At 39.6% G+C, this 16,231-nt stretch overlaps 1 protein-coding gene across 1 annotated transcript; it reads right to left on the reverse strand.

The window, feature by feature from the left end:
* Positions 1 to 7,155: 7,155 nt before the first annotated feature.
* galr1a (galanin receptor 1a) lies at positions 7,156 to 15,914 on the reverse strand. The gene is made up of 3 exons (XM_062990786.1): positions 15,255 to 15,914; positions 8,278 to 8,343; positions 7,156 to 7,517 (listed from the first exon to the last, which is right to left on the reverse strand). The coding sequence occupies exons 1-3, from the start codon at positions 15,912 to 15,914 to the stop codon at positions 7,200 to 7,202; spliced, it is 1,044 nt and encodes a 347-aa protein (XP_062846856.1). The 3' UTR covers positions 7,156 to 7,199.
* Between the last annotated feature and the right edge of the window lie 317 nt (positions 15,915 to 16,231).

The following is a 16,231-nucleotide window of genomic DNA, read 5'->3' on the forward strand; positions in this document are numbered from 1 at the left end:
GGCGGAGCTACACGGTTTTGATGGACAGCTCTAGCAGCCAATGGAAATACTCGTTACAAAGCTTGCGTGGTTTCATTCATCTTTTCATCAACACGTAAAAAAAGTGAAAACCGCTAAAAGTAGTTTATCATCGGACAGTTCATGCGCTTTACATCCTAATTCATCTGAAATACAGATAATTACCACAGAGACACACATGTATATGCCAAATAAAAATAGTTAGATTAAAAATATTAATCTTGATTAATTTTTTTAGTCGCGATTAAAATTTTAACGCGTTAATCGCGTTAATTAACAGCCCTAATATATATATATATATATATATATATATATATATATATATATATATATATTGTAGCGTCCGCCAGTGGGAGGGGCACGGGCTCTACCCAGAAAGCCTTGCGGCCGTGGTATCCAGGCTTACCGTCAGCGTGTATCCCAGTGTGGGAGACTGGGTGGCTGCGGTGAGGGCTGGATAGGCAGCTTAAATGTTTGTCTGTTGTGTGAATGCATGTGTGTGTGAATGCGTGTATGTCCTAAACCACTGAGTGAACTGCCAAGGGCAGTTCACTCGCGGCCCCGACGCTCTCCTTCCTGCTCGCCGGCGCCACAATATATACAGTGTATCACAAAAGTGAGTACACTCCTCACATTTCTGCAAATATTTCATTATATCTTTTCATGGGACAACACTATAGACATGAAACTTGGATATAACTTAGAGTAGTCAGTGTACAACTTGTATAGCAGTGTAGATTTACTGTCTTCTGAAAATAACTCAACACACAGCCATTAATGTCTAAATAGCTGGCAACATAAGTGAGTACACCCCACAGTGAACATGTCCAAATTGTGCCCAAAGTGTCAATATTTTGTGTGACCACCATTATTATCCAGCACTGCCTTAACCCTCCTGGGCATGGAATTCACCAGAGCTGCACAGGTTGCTACTGGAATCCTCTTCCACTCCTCCATGATGACATCACAGAGCTGGTGGATGTTAGACACCTTGAACTCCTCCACCTTCCACTTGAGGATGCGCCACAGGTGCTCAATTGGGTTTAGTCCATCACCTTTACCTTCAGCTTCCTCAGCAAGGAAGCAGTTTTCGAAGGGAGGGGATCATGCTCTGTTTCAGAATGTCACAGTACATGTTGGAATTCATGTTTCCCTCAATGAACTGCAGCTCCCCAGTGCCAGCAACACTCATGCAGCCCAAGACCATGATGCTACCACCACCATGCTTGACTGTAGGCAAGATACAGTTGTCTTGGTACTTCTCACCAGGGCGCCGCCACACATGCTGGACACCATCTGAGCCAAACAAGTTTATCTTGGTCTCGTCAGACCACAGGGCATTCCAGTAATCCATGTTCTTGGACTGCTTGTCTTCAGCAAACTGTTTGCGGGCTTTCTTGTGCGTCAGCTTCCTTCTGGGATGACGACCATGCAGACCGAGTTGATGCAGTGTGCGGCGTATGGTCTGAGCACTGACAGGCTGACCTCCCACGTCTTCAACCTCTGCAGCAATGCTGGCAGCACTCATGTGTCTATTTTTTAAAGCCAACCTCTGGATATGACGCCGAACACGTGGACTCAACTTCTTCGGTCGACCCTGGCGAAGCCTGTTCCGAGTGGAACCTGTCCTGGAAAACCGCTGTATGACCTTGGCCACCATGCTGTAGCTCAGTTTCAGGGTGTTAGCAATCTTCTTATAGCCCAGGCCATCTTTGTGGAGAGCAACAATTCTATTTCTCACATCCTCAGAGAGTTCTTTGCCATGAGGTGCCATGTTGAATATCCAGTGGCCAGTATGAGAGAATTGTACCCAAAACACCAAATTTACCAGCCCTGCTCCCCATTCACACCTGGGACCTTGACACATGACACCAGGGAGGGACAACGACACATTTGGGCACAATTTGGACATGTTCACTGTGGGGTGTACTCACTTATGTTGCCAGCTATTTAGACATTAATGGCTGTGTGTTGAGTTATTTTCAGAAGACAGTAAATCTACACTGCTATACAAGTTGTACACTGACTACTCTAAGTTATATCCAAGTTTCATGTCTATAGTGTTGTCCCATGAAAAGATATAATGAAATATTTGCAGAAATGTGAGGGGTGTACTCACTTTTGTGATACACTGTATATATACAGTGGGGGAAATAAGTATTTGATGCCCTGCTGATTTTGTAAGTTTACCCCTTACAAAGACTTGAACAGTCTATAATTTTTATGGAAGGTTTATTTTAACAGAGAGAGACAGAATATCAACAAAAAATCCAGAAAAAAAACATTAAATAAAAGTTATAAATTAATTTGTATTTAATTAAGGGAAATAAGTATTTGATCCCCTACCAACCAGCAAGAATTCTGACCCCCACAGACCGGTTATGTGCCCATGAGGCACACAAATTAGTCTTGTCCCTGTATAAAAGACTCCTGTCACAGAATCAGTTTCTTCCGTTCAAATCTCTCGACCACCATGGGCAAGACCAAAGAGCTATCAAAGGACGTCAGGGACAAGATTGTAGACCTGCACAAGGCTGGAATGGGCTACAAGACCATCAGCAAGAAGCTTGGTGAGAAAGAGACCACTGTTGGTGCGATAATTCGAAAATGGAAGAAATACAAGATCACAGTCAATCACCCTCACTCTGGAGCTCCATGCAAGATCTCACCTGGTGGGGTAAGAATGATTCTGAGAAAGGTGAGGTCAGTCCAGAATTACACGGGAGGAGCTTGTCAATGATCTCAAGGGAGCTGGGAGCAGAGAAATGCTGGACATGACCCCAAGAACACCATCCCCACTGGGCATTTCTCTGCCTCCAAACACGGCGAGTGGAGTTGATGCCAAAGAGCTCAATTTTGGTCTCATCTGACCATATCACATTCTCCCAAGCTTTCTCTGAATCATTCAGGTGTTCATTGGCAAACTTCAGACGGGCCTGTACATGAGCTTTCTTAAGCAGAGGGACTTTGCGGGCACTGCAGGATCTTAATCCATTACAGCGAAGTGTGTTACTAATGGTTTTCTTGGTGACTGTGCTCCCAGCTCCCTTGAGATCATTGACAAGCTCCTCCCGTGTAATTCTGGACTGACCTCACCTTTCTCAGAAGTGCAGGTCTACAATCTTGTCCCTGACGTCCTTTGATAGCTCTTTGGTCTTGCCCATGGTGGTCGAGAGATTTGAACGGAAGAAACTGATTCTGTGACAAGAGTCTTTTATACAGGGACAGGACTAATTTGTGTGCCTCATGGGCACATAACCGGTCTGTGGGGGTCAGAATTCTTGCTGGTTGGTAGGGGATCAAATACTTATTTCCCTTAATTAAATACAAATTAATTTATAACTTTTATTTAATGTTTTTTTCTGGATTTTTTGTTGATATTCTGTCTCTCTCTGTTAAAATAAACCTTCCATAAAAATTATAGACTGTTCAAGTCTTTGTAAGGGGGTAAACTTACAAAATCAGCAGGGGATCAAATACTTATTTCCCCCACTGTATACAGTGTATCACAAAAGTGAGTACACCCCTCACATTTCTGCAAATATTTCATTATATCTTTTCATGGGACAACATTGGATATAACTTAGAGTAGTCGGTGTACAGCTTGTATAGCAGTGTAGATTTACTGTCTTCTGAAAATAACTCAACTACTGCTATACAAGTTGTACACTGACTACTCTAAGTTATATCCAAGTTTTATTTCTATAGTGTTGTCCCATGAAAAGATATAATAAAATATTTGCAGAAATGTGAGGGGTGTACTCACTTTTGTGATACACTGTATATATATATATATATATATATATATATATATATATATATAATATGATTTGATGTGTAGTTTTTGTATGCATTGCTTGTTATGCTTCTATTTGTCTTGTACCATTATAAACAATGGTTTATTCTTTATATTAAAGCGTAAAATCAAATCAAATATGTTCAATTACATAATATCAGCTTTAATTCAAGGACATGCATATCAATATTAGATTACCATTGTAGTCATTTAGTAATTACTTAAATAATTAGACTGTGTGCTGCTTGGGCTTTCTTTTTACCTAGCTCTAATGTCCTTGTACATTCATGAGTGAATTCTAGCTGGCATTTGCATCTGTTGCATCTGGTGCAATTATTAAGATATATAAAGACCATGATCATTTTTTACAACATCAGTAAACCCAGTAACTTCAAAATATTGCATCCACATTATGTTAGCATCTTATACATAATTTGGAGTAGATGCACTTACTGTAGTAAATTAAATGAGAAATTGATTCAGTTCTTGCACATTCAAGACTTACATTGCTTAAAAGGAAACAAAAAATGAAAACAATTGGATCTATTTACATCGTTCCAAATGCTTGTAAAACTTGTAAAATATATAAATCTAATTTTATAACAGTCACAAATGCAAAAAGACAAACATTAGCGAAGAGCATACAAAGAATTAAAACACATTCTCCTGGCCAAAAAGTGCCAAATTCAAAATTATTTTTAATGGTCCTAACAACAAATAATCATTCAGACAATTATCAAGATCACTGCTTGTTGCTGCAGTGAACTGTTGGTGGGAAAAGCTAGCAACAGGGACATTCACTTAAATAGTCATATTGTATACAAAGATACATTCATGATATACATACAGTATATGCATATATATTATTAATGTAGCTTTTTTTTTTATCTTAACCAGCTAAATCCAGTACCATGAAATCAAGAATTATTAAAACAAAGACTTAAGACATGAAAACAGTTTAAAACAAAGCAAGCAATATCATCCCCATTTAAATGCATTTTTGTCAAATATATTTGAATTAGTCTCAACCAAGGTCCAAAAAATGCAATTATAATAAACCTCATATATTTTAATTGCAATTACAATGAACCGCATAGATCAGGCATGTCCAAAGTCCGGCCCGCGGGTCAGATTTTATACAGCCCGCGTCTTCTGTCTTAAATTGAAATACTTGTGGCCCGCCAGCACAGTCAAACAGAAAAAAAATTATCGTCGCTGACCGATGAGTTGTCACAGAGAGATATTTGTGAACAGGTTGATTAACCATGGGCATTTACTTTTTTTATGTGGACAATATACAGTTTTATGTTCCTCACCCAAAGCATCCAACTGGAATCCTGACAGAAACACTTATTGTAACACTTACTATAATTAACAGCTATGGGTGTCCAGTTGTCACAGACATTTCAGGGGATAAAGGATTTCTGGACTGTTGCATGAGCATTTTATTAGTGCTAATCCAGCTTATTCAAACTGATCATGCTAGGTGCATAAATGGAGCACACTTTAATAGTTTAGCACCCTAACTTTTGAAAAACATTTTGAATACAGGATCATAGAAGGAATAACTTCTGAATGCCCTATTTAAACCACAGCCAGAAAAGGGTGCTTGCAGGGTGTCTACAATCAGGGCTGATTTGATTAGCCTCTGCCTCATTTGCTCGGTTGGGTAAAGATTTCCATTTAAAGGCATCAGCCACTCCAGTATCTCTGCTACAGCAGTTTCATATTATACAACTAGCTTAGCTTTTGATCCTCCAAACTACTCCCAAATCCTGTTATGCCTATAGACCCTAAATCTGTCCATGGGCTGGTCATTGACCCATTTTAGTTTTACTCACTATTGTTTTTAAAATGTATTTAATTAATTAATTTTTCTTAGTGTCTGCATAAACATATAAATGGAACGCATTGCTAGGTGACACTCAGTAGTCAGTCAGTAGTTTGTCAGTCTGTCAGTAGTTTCGCTGGGGGTAATTTTACAGACAGATGCTAAACTTCAATCCAGCCTTATTCATGGAGAGTCGTAAGGAAATATTGTAAATGTCTCTACAATTAAGAGCATAGAAACTTCAGGTTGTGTATCAGCTTAAGGATGCTCTCTCAGACAGGTTTATGGACTGGCAATATCACACAGATTGAGAGCCCCAGTATCCTAAGGATTATGAGTGATGCAAACAATGTTTGATTTATAAAGATTTTTCTGTTTAGGGATAGAGAATTACTTCTGCAAGGTAAACAAGTGGCTGCAGCTTTTCATTTCATCAGTGATTTAAAGATCAGATATAAGGGCCAATAAACAAGTAAACAAGAAGGATCTTTTGGTCCTTTGTGTATGAGATTTCCCAGTCCTGCTCTTGTATCATTTTTATTAATGTTTTAACTGTCAATGGCAATTAAGATTTATTAAATTGATTCCTAGTCAAAAACTCATTGTTTAGTATGTCTGCCTCTGCCAGCATCTTTAAGTTTGCTTCTAAGTGCCTATAAACCAAAAGCTTTAATATTCCTTTCTTTGCATCCATCCAAGTCTCTGTTTGACATCAATTTCCATGCCTCAGAGCAGACCGTCTCCTGAGAGGGTAATTTATGATGTACTGTATATTACTTTTCCTAAGACCAGGTCTGTTTATGCTTGTCTTTAAAGTTGACTGGATAGGGGTTTGGCAGAAAGAAGTGGCAAAAAGAATGGTCTCAAAAAGGACTCAAAGATGGTGCCCATAAGTTAATTTAGTTGTCCATTAATAAACTGCAGCTCTATTGATTAGTGCTGCTTATGTTAGGCCTTGAATTAATTGACTATGCTTCTTTGCTGGTTTCACAATGTCTGCAAGTTTTGTCTTCAGAGTTATTATTTTATTGAAGTCTACTGGAATCTGAAGATTTTCTGAAAGCTTTTTGATCCTCGTTCTTACATTTATTTGTTGCTTATAAAAAAGTAATGTAACTAACCAGAGTCCTCTATTTTGGATTTTTCCCTTATGCTTACACACAGTGACTGAGTACCATCCTACATTATGGTCAACTGATGTCACAAGAATAATTTTTAAACATATATTTTGTTTAGTTTAATTTTGTTAAGTTTCAAACGAAAAAAATGGGTCGCAGAGAAAAATAATAATAATTAAATTGATCGCCCCTTTGTGGAGGCTTTATGTTACATCTTGTATAGAGGGAGTAAGATGCATTGTGTTGCCTGGGTCGTGTAAAAAATCACAGACAAAATGTGGGTCGCTTAAAAATTTTTTTTAAAAACCATGCCATAGACCACAAGAGGCTGCTGGAAATATGACAGCATGCTTGATTGCAAAAAAAGATTACAGCTTCTGCACTACAGCAGTGATTTACCTCAGTGTCCACAGTTTTCTGAGTCACTCAGAGTTGATTAAACAGTGGTGCAGTTGGTGGATGGCACCATCTCCATCTTGGTCCTCATCTCTCTTCCATCTTGGGTGGGACAGTTTGTACCCACACGGCAGCGGAACACTTGCTTATAGGCCTGCCTGAAATTCTCAGAGAGGAAAGCATAGATAATGGGGTTGACAGAGGAGTTGCTGTAGGCCAGGCAGTGAGCCACCACACGGAAAAGGAACGACGCCTGATTTAAGGGGAACGAGCCAAACTCTACCCAGAGATGCACCACATGATGTGGCAGCCAGGACAGGCAGAAGACCACCACCACCACCAGCACTGTCTGTGCTGTCTGAGGATTCACACATACAGTACATACAGTCAGCTCTGATTAATTGGCGTTCATTGTCAAAAGAATATCATGAACATACATTTCCTTCTAAACATGCAATTAAAATTAAAATGTGTTCATTGTTCAGTCACATTTCTGTACAAGCATTTAGGGTTGTCAATAATTCTGACATTTTAAATTGAAGGTTACATTCTTCAGTTGCTAATTGCTTATTACACACATTATTCAAATAACTGAATAGGACTCACTTGACTCACTCACTCACTTTTTTAATCGCTTATCAAATCAAGGGTCGCAGAGGGGTGCTGGTACCTATCCCAGCTTTTCAATGGGTGCAAGGCACACAGTAACACCCTGGACCGGGCGCCAGTCCATTGCAGGGCAGACACTCATACACTCACCCATTCACCTATAGGGCAATTCAGTGTCTCCAATTAACCTGACTGCATGTTTTTGGACTGTGGGAGGAAACCGGAGCTCCCGCAGGAAACGCACACAGACACGGGGATAACATGCAAACTCCACACAGAAAGGACCTGGACCTCCCCACCTGGATCTTCTTGCTGTGAGGCAACAGTGCTACCCACCGAGCCACAGTGCCGCCTCTCACTTGACTCACTTATTCAAAAATAGTTTTTCCATGCACTTTTTTACTTTGCATTTTAAGTAGACACTTGCTTTATGACAGAAAGGAGAGTATAGAGATGCAAAGTAACTTCTAAGTGGTTCACAGAAATGAATATGTCTAAATTGCTCTTACCTTCTTTTTAGATGCTTCAGACTTCTTGGATATGTTTCTTAGCTTTTTGTGTAGGTGATTCAGGACCTGCATGCAAATGTATCTCATAAAGCTTTATTCATTCAAAATGGTAAAACACAAAATTCACATTAAAGATTATAAATGTAGGATTCCAAGAGAAGGACTTGCTAATTCTTCTTTATAAACTGATTTATTCTGGTTAGGGAATGATGGGTACCAGAAATCACTGGGCAAAACTGAGAAAAAACATCCTGGACAAAGTGGAGCATCACACGATCACCCATTCACACGTATAAATCATATACAAAGGCCAATTCACCTACTGACATCTTTTTGGGAAAGGAAACGAAAGAAAAACATATATGTCTCCAAAAATCATGGTGCAATATGTTGCCAAAAGTATGTAAACACTTAATCTTTAGATTGTTAGGCATCTCATTTTAAAACTGTAGGCAATAATGTTAATATTATTATTGTTGTATTTAAATCAATTAGTTTTACTATTGCCCATAATATAAGAAAACTTATTTTTATTGCTTTTAAACTGCTTTGTTACCTTTTTCATTAAAACTAAAAAAGCTACAGTGCGTATTTCAAAGTGATAGTTTAAAACAGAATGTTTTTGTTCTGTTGTCTGTAGTGAAATCTATTTAATCTGGGATGTACTCTGGTAACACAAATTGTGCTGAGAATTACAGAAAAGTGAATACTTTTCAGACAGATCTTTTAAAAGTTATTTTTAGCACTGTCGCCTTACAGCAAGAAGGTCCTGTGTTCGATCCTCCGGTGGGGCGGTCCGGGTCCTTTCTGTGTGGCATTTGCATGTTCTCCCTGTGTCTGCGTGGGTTTCCTCCGGGATATACGATTTTTTCCCACAGTCCAAAGACATGCAAGTGGGGTGAGTTAGAGATAAAAAATTGTCCATGACTGTGTTTGACATTAAAAAAAAACAACCTTGAACACACATTCAAGGATGCTGTTCATAGACTTTAGCTCAGCATTCAACACCATCATTCCTCAGCATCTAATTGGAAAGCTGAGCACGCTGGGCCTGAACACCTCTCTCTGCAACTGGATCCTGGATTTCTTGACTGAGAGACCTCAGTCCGTCCGGATCGGTAAGAACACCTCCAGCACCACCACACTGAGCACCGGCGCTCCCCAAGGCTGTGTGCTCAGTCCACTGCTGTTTACTCTGCTTACGCACGACTGTACAGCAATGCACAGCTCGAATTCCATCGTTAAGTTTGCAGACGACACAACTGTGGTGGGACTCATCAGCAACAACGATGAGTCAGCGTACAGAGAGGAGATACAACATCTAACGGACTGGTGCCAAGTCAACAACCTGTCTCTGAACGTGGATAAAACCAAAGAGATGGTCATTGACTTTAGAAAGACACTAAGGGACCACTCCCCACTGCACATCGACGGCTCATCTGTTGAGATCGTCAAGAGCACCAAATTTCTCGGTGTTCATCTGAAGGAGAATCTCACCTGGACCCTCAACACCAGTTCTATCACCAAGAAAGCCCAGCAGCGTCTCTACGTTTTGAGAAGACTGAGGAAAGCTCATCTGCCACCCCCCATTCTCACCACGTTCTACAGAGGAACAATCGAGAGCATCCTGAGCGGCTGCATCACTGTCTGGTTCGGAAATTGTACTGCGTCGGACCGCAGGACTCTCCAGCGAGTAGTGAGGACAGCTGAAAAGATCATCGGGGTCGCTCTTCCATCTCTCACGGACATTTTTAACACCCGCTGCATCCGCAAAGCTCTCAGCATTGTGGACGATCCAACCCATCCATCACATGGACTTTTTACTCTGCTCCCGTCTGGGAGACGATACCGCAGCATCCGGACTAACACAACCAGACTGTGTAACAGTTTTATCCCTCAGGCAATCAGACTCCTCAACTCAGTACTGTAACAATTTCCTCCGGAAATTTTCTGCTGACACACACTAACCTGTATTGACTATGTTACTTGCATTTTTTGCACACCTCCTGGAACTGAACAAGTAATTTCTGCACTTTACTTGTATTTTTGCACCTTATTTACTTTTTAGGCACCTTATCAGCATTGCCAATTTTACGCTGCTAATGTACAACATGTCACTACCTCATGAACCATTGTACCATCTATTCACCATCATGTACTAACACTTGTCCTTAGTCCTGTCTTCTAATTACTTGTTTATATTAGGGATAATTAGGAATATCTTTTGTAGTTATTTATTATAGGATTTTTTGTATTTATTGTTGTATTTTACAATTGTTTTGTATTGTCTTGCACTTTTTGTACCGTGTTACACCGTGATCCTAGAGGAACGCTGTTTCGTTTCAATATGTACTTGTATGTAGCTGAAATGACAATAAAACCTCTCTGACTCTCTGACTCTGACATTTGGACCAGGAAAATGGACCTGTATTAATCTCAACACACATTTAGACCAGGAAAATGGACCTGTATTAATCTCAACACACATTTGGACCAGGAAAACAGACCTGTATTAATCTCAACACACATTTGGACCAGGAAAACGGACCTGTATTAATCTCAACACACATTTAGACCAGGAAAACGGACCTGTATTAATCTCAACACACATTTAGACCCATAAAACAGACCTGTATTAATCTCAACACATATTTGGACCAGGAAAACGGACCTGTATTAATCTCAACAAACATTTAGACCCATAAAACAGACCTGTATTAATCTCAACACACATTTAGACCCATAAAACGGATCTGCTTCTCTCCAAATGTGACCTCTGCTGTTTGGATGAGGCAAATGCATAAGTATAGAAGATACACATAGGCCAGGGGGTGGGTGCTAGTGTGTGGCTCTCCTCAGCCAGAGTGGGGGTGGTGCCATCGACAGAGAAATTATAGTGGAATTGATTACCCTGACTAGAATAAAGCAGTGGTAAAAGAAAATGAATAAAATAAATATGTATATAAACAAAACAAAAGCATCTAAAAGCAGACCTGTTTTTTGAACTCTGGATGTAAATGTATTATGTACACCTATATTGTTCTTAAATTCCATTCCATTTTATTAGATGCACTTTGCATACAGGTGCACTTCACTGTTCATCTAACAGCACACACAGCTTGTCAGCCACATCCATCAGTGAAAATAAACCATCACAGGACATCTAATAATATAATATCTAGACAAATAATGTCTGGTCAGAGGATCATTTTAGCACAGCTCTGCTACTGGTGAGACAGTAATATGGTTGTGTAAATGTGCGTTTGGGGTCGAGGGCACTTTTAGGAGTTTGTCAGGCACTGGGAAATTAAAACACCTCAACATCACTACTGATTCAAAAAAATAAATAAAAATAATAATATGTTTGAAAAAAGATAATTGTGTGAGTGACATGACCCCTGATTTTACCGTAATGGAATAAGAAATATTTAATAAAACTTGTGTCAATAATGCAAAATGGAATGATTTATGTAAGGGTTTATGATTTATGTTTACTATTAGATGGAACATGTGTTTTATTTTTTTTATTTTTTTTTATTATTATAAGATAAACATGCAAAATCTCCTGTGGTGTGACTAATAAAAAATAAAGTACAAAAAAATTTATAAAATAAATCAGTAACACCTGGAACTGTTTATAAATGCATTTGGCATTATTTTACATGCAGTCAAGCCGGAAAGTCTGCACACCCCTTTCACCTTTCTCCACGTTTTATTACGTTACAGACTCATTCTGTAATAGACTGAGTTCTTTTTTTTGCCTCAAACATCTACACACAATCTCCAATAATTACGAAGTGAAAACAGTGTTTAGAAAATATGCAATTTTATGCGATGGTTTATTAAGGGGTTCCATATCTGTACACAACTTTAGCCGAATACTTGGTTAATGCAACTTTGGCAGCAATTACAGCATCAAGGCATCCTGGAAAAGAAGCTATGAGCTTGGCACACTTGTTTCTGGACATTTTTGCCCATTCCTCTTGGCATATCCTTGCAAGCTCCGTCAGGTTGGATGAGGAGTGTCGGTACACAGCCATTTTCAGCTCCTTCCACAGATGTTCGATTGGATTCAGGTCTGGGCTCTGGCTGGGCCACTCAAGAACATTCACAGACTTTTGTCTGAAGCCACTCCTTTGTTCTCTTGGCTGTGTGCTTTGGGTCGTTGTAATGTTGGAAGGTAAACCTTCGCCCCAATCTGAGGTCCAGAGCACTCTGGAGCAGGTTTTCTTCAAGGATCTCGGTGTACTTAGCTGTATTCATCTTTCCCTCTGTCAGGACTAGTCGCCCCAGTCCCACTGCTGAAAAACACCCCTACGTCATGATGCTGCTACCGCCATGCTTCACTGTAGGGATGGCATTAGCCAGGTGATGTCTGGTTTCCTCCAGACTTGATGCTTGGTATTCAGGCCAAAAAGTTATATTTTGATTTAATCAGACCAGAGAATCTGAAGGTGCCTGTCATGTGATTTTTACTAAGGAGTGGCTTCCGTCTGGCCACTCTACCATAAAGTTGTGATTTGTGAAGTGCTGCCTAGATGGGTGATCTTCTAATAGGTTCTCCCATATCTACTAGGATACGCTGGAGCTCTGTCAGAGTGACCCTTGGGTTCCTGCTCACCTCCCTGGCCAAGGCCTGTCTTCCCCGATCGCTCAGTTTGGCCAGGCGACCAGGTATAGAAAATTTTTTGGTGGTTTCAAACTTCTTCCATTTATGAATGATGGTGGCCACTGTGCTCTTTGGGACCTGTAAAGCTGCAGCAATTTTTATGTACCCTTCTCCAGATCTATGCCTTGACACAATCCTGTTTTTAAGGTCTGCAGATAATTCCTTTGAACCCATGGCTTGGAGTTTGCTCTGATATGCACTGTCAACTGTGGGACCTTATATAGGCAGGTGTTGGCAATCCCCAATCATGTCCAATCAATTAAATTTAGCACAAGTGAACTCCAATTAAATTGTAGAAACATCTCAAGTGAAAATATCAGTGAAAACACAATGCACATCAGCTCACTTTTGGGTGTCACAGCAAATGGTGTGCACACTTAGTATATACATATATTATTTTACATTTTTTATAAATTAGCACAAATGTTAAAAAACCTGCGTGGAGAAGGTGAAAGGGTTGTGCAGACTTTCTGGCTTGACTGTATTTTAATTTACCACTATAAGGTTTTAAAATGCCCAAGACTCCTACAATAATGATCACAGTTAATTAAGTGCTGTAACGAAAATGTTGTCCTGTGGTGTGACATTATGTCATGTGGTGTGACATCACTTCAAATGAAATTAAATGGCTTTAATAAAGGTACAGTTAATCAGATTTAACACTGCATGATTTAATTACAGAAAGAAAACAGACACTTTTCATCAGAATATTATCACATTATAAGATGGTTTACAAGTAAAAAAAAAATTGAATCAAAAGTCTACAGGTAAAGAATGGAATTAAAAAACAGCTATGAATAATATACATATATGAAATATTACTTATAGTCTGCATTAAGGGACCCTTAAACTTTGCATACAACTAATCTATATTTAAAATTACATTATTACATATTCCTTTAACTTTAGTGTAATGTATTGTCACACCACAGGACAATTTATGTTCCTCTCTGTGAGAAAAGCTTATGAAATTATGGAAAAAAGAGATCCTGTAAACACTAACTAGCAGGTAAGGATAATTTAAACTTTGAACATTATAATTTTGTAATATCCTTATGAAAATGGGTAGTTTGTTTACAAAAAAATTCTGTTTCATCTCCATTTGTCAAGTACCCAATTACAATCTACCTGTCCACCTACATGAGTGAAAAAGCACTAAAAAGCAGCTTGATTTTGAATCACAGCTGCACAGGTGAGTTCTATTACGAGGAATGTTAATTAACATTACATACAAGCTCTAAAAAGCTCTGACATTTTTCACTTTGATATGGAAGATCAAAAAGTAATATAAATCTGCTAAGAGAACAAATCGTGGGTATTTGAATTGCAGGTGCATCACTTACAAAAATTGAAAAAAAGAATCTTCAGCGTTGGTTCGAAGTGAAGAGTGTCAAAAGTCATTAGGGCATATGTAAAACATAGACAAACAGCATCAGCAAAGAGAAACAGTGGTACCAAACTGATACTCATTGACAAGCACAGGTGACAGCACTTTACAAAGTAGTTGATAAATGTTCCAAATGTATCAGAGCTGCAAAAATGATTTCTAAACCTAATTTGCATCTGTATGAGCCAGTTTCAACTATTGCTCTACATTTTGAGCTTTACAAAACTGGAATTTATGCAGGATGCATTTTATTTTTGTAAAAAACTGAACATTTTGGTGTAAGTTGCACAAAACCAAAAAAGGAAAAGGATGCCATTAGGATGCCATAGTATTTTATAATAGTATGGGCAATTATTTCATAGATATCATTACATCTGATGGTTGTGTTGAGTGGTCATATAACAGCCAACAAAAAATTGAGGCAGTTATATAGAACTCCTTTTAATGATATTCCTATAATCCAGAACATCTCCTACTGTTAACATGGTTTGAGTGGTGTACTCCACTGAAGTACAAAACATAAAGAACATCTTCACCTTCTTTGTCCTTTAAAGAACTGTAATATTATATTTTTGAAGAATGCTTCACCAGCCCATTACAAAACTTTTGGCACACACACACACACACACACTTAGTAGCTGAATGTCTTTGGACTTGAGAAAACTGAAGCACCCCTGAGGAAGAACATGCAACCTCCACACAGAAAGGACCCTGGACGCACCTCAATTATCGTTAATTACCGACAAAGAGCACACGTTGTGTATGTTGCAATAGCCATATGTACAGTTATAAGGTTACTTTAAAAAACAGGAATAGATCAACACTGAATAGATTTAGTTACATAAAAATAATAGTATGAGCAACTGCTGCAACTTTTAACAATTAAAAAATGTATACAGAATTATAGTCATAGACATTTACCTTCATGTAGCAGAATGAAATGAGGAGCAAGGGCAACAGGTACCCAAAGACAAACGTGCACACCACGTAGACTTTCCTCCTGGTGGGATCATGCCACACTTCCCAGCAGAAAGTGCTGTTATCCTCACTCTCCACAATGCGCTGATGGTAAGCAACCGGTGCCGCCATGGCCAGAGAGAGTGCCCAGATACCCAACACACCGATCAATGCATGCCGTGCCAGCCGGATCGAAGAGGACCTTCTGCAGTGCACGATGGCCACATACCGGTCCACTGACATAGCAGACAATGTGAACACACTAACTAACATGGAAACTGTAAAGAAGTAGTGCACGAATTTGCAAATAAAGGCGCCAAGCACCCACGTGGGCAGCATGTAAACGGTGGACTGAAAGGGCACACAGAACAACAGGTAGGACAGGTCAGCCACGCCCAAGTTTAGGATAAAGATGTTGGTGGTACCGCGTCTTTGACCTGCTTTGCGCTTCGCCAGCACTGCGATCACCAGAGTATTTCCCACCACGCCGATCACAAAGATCAACCCAAACACAAGTAGAGTCACCAGGTTGTCCGTGCCAAAGCCGAATAGAGACATACCCGGAGCCTCGACATCTCCCAGACCCTCATGCAGATCTCTTCCACTTTGGTTATGTATGTTCATGATTTCCATCACTCGATCAAATCACTCCTGTATTGAATAGAAAGAAGTTTTGCCTGCGCAAAAAGCGCGCCGGTGATGCGGTACAGAGCGCCACAGAGAACCAAGCGCACTCATGCGCTTACAAAATAAACATCAGATGCTTTATCTTGTGTCTTTTTGTCTTATGGTATATTAGAAATAAAAATTATCCCCTACATGCACTACAGATCCATTTTGATGCGCAGGTGTCCCGGGCAAATTTGTGTTGCTTTGCGCGCACACACTCACCGCGCAGCCAGTATCATTATATGGGCGCTACCAAGAGGACAGCACGGAGC

This window comes from Trichomycterus rosablanca, chromosome 2, assembly GCF_030014385.1.
Source record: "Trichomycterus rosablanca isolate fTriRos1 chromosome 2, fTriRos1.hap1, whole genome shotgun sequence".
In the NCBI taxonomy this organism is placed as follows: domain Eukaryota; kingdom Metazoa; phylum Chordata; class Actinopteri; order Siluriformes; family Trichomycteridae; genus Trichomycterus; species Trichomycterus rosablanca.

Coding starts and splice junctions, on each gene's coding strand:
- galr1a (XM_062990786.1), bottom strand. CDS start 15,914: ATGAACATACATAACCAAAGTGGAAGAGATCTGCATGAGGGTCTGGGA. Junction 8,344..15,254: donor TTTCATTCTGCTACATGAAG/GTAAATGTCTAT, acceptor ATTTGCATGCAG/GTCCTGAATCACCTACACAA. Junction 7,518..8,277: donor CTGAAGCATCTAAAAAGAAG/GTAAGAGCAATT, acceptor GTGAATCCTCAG/ACAGCACAGACAGTGCTGGT.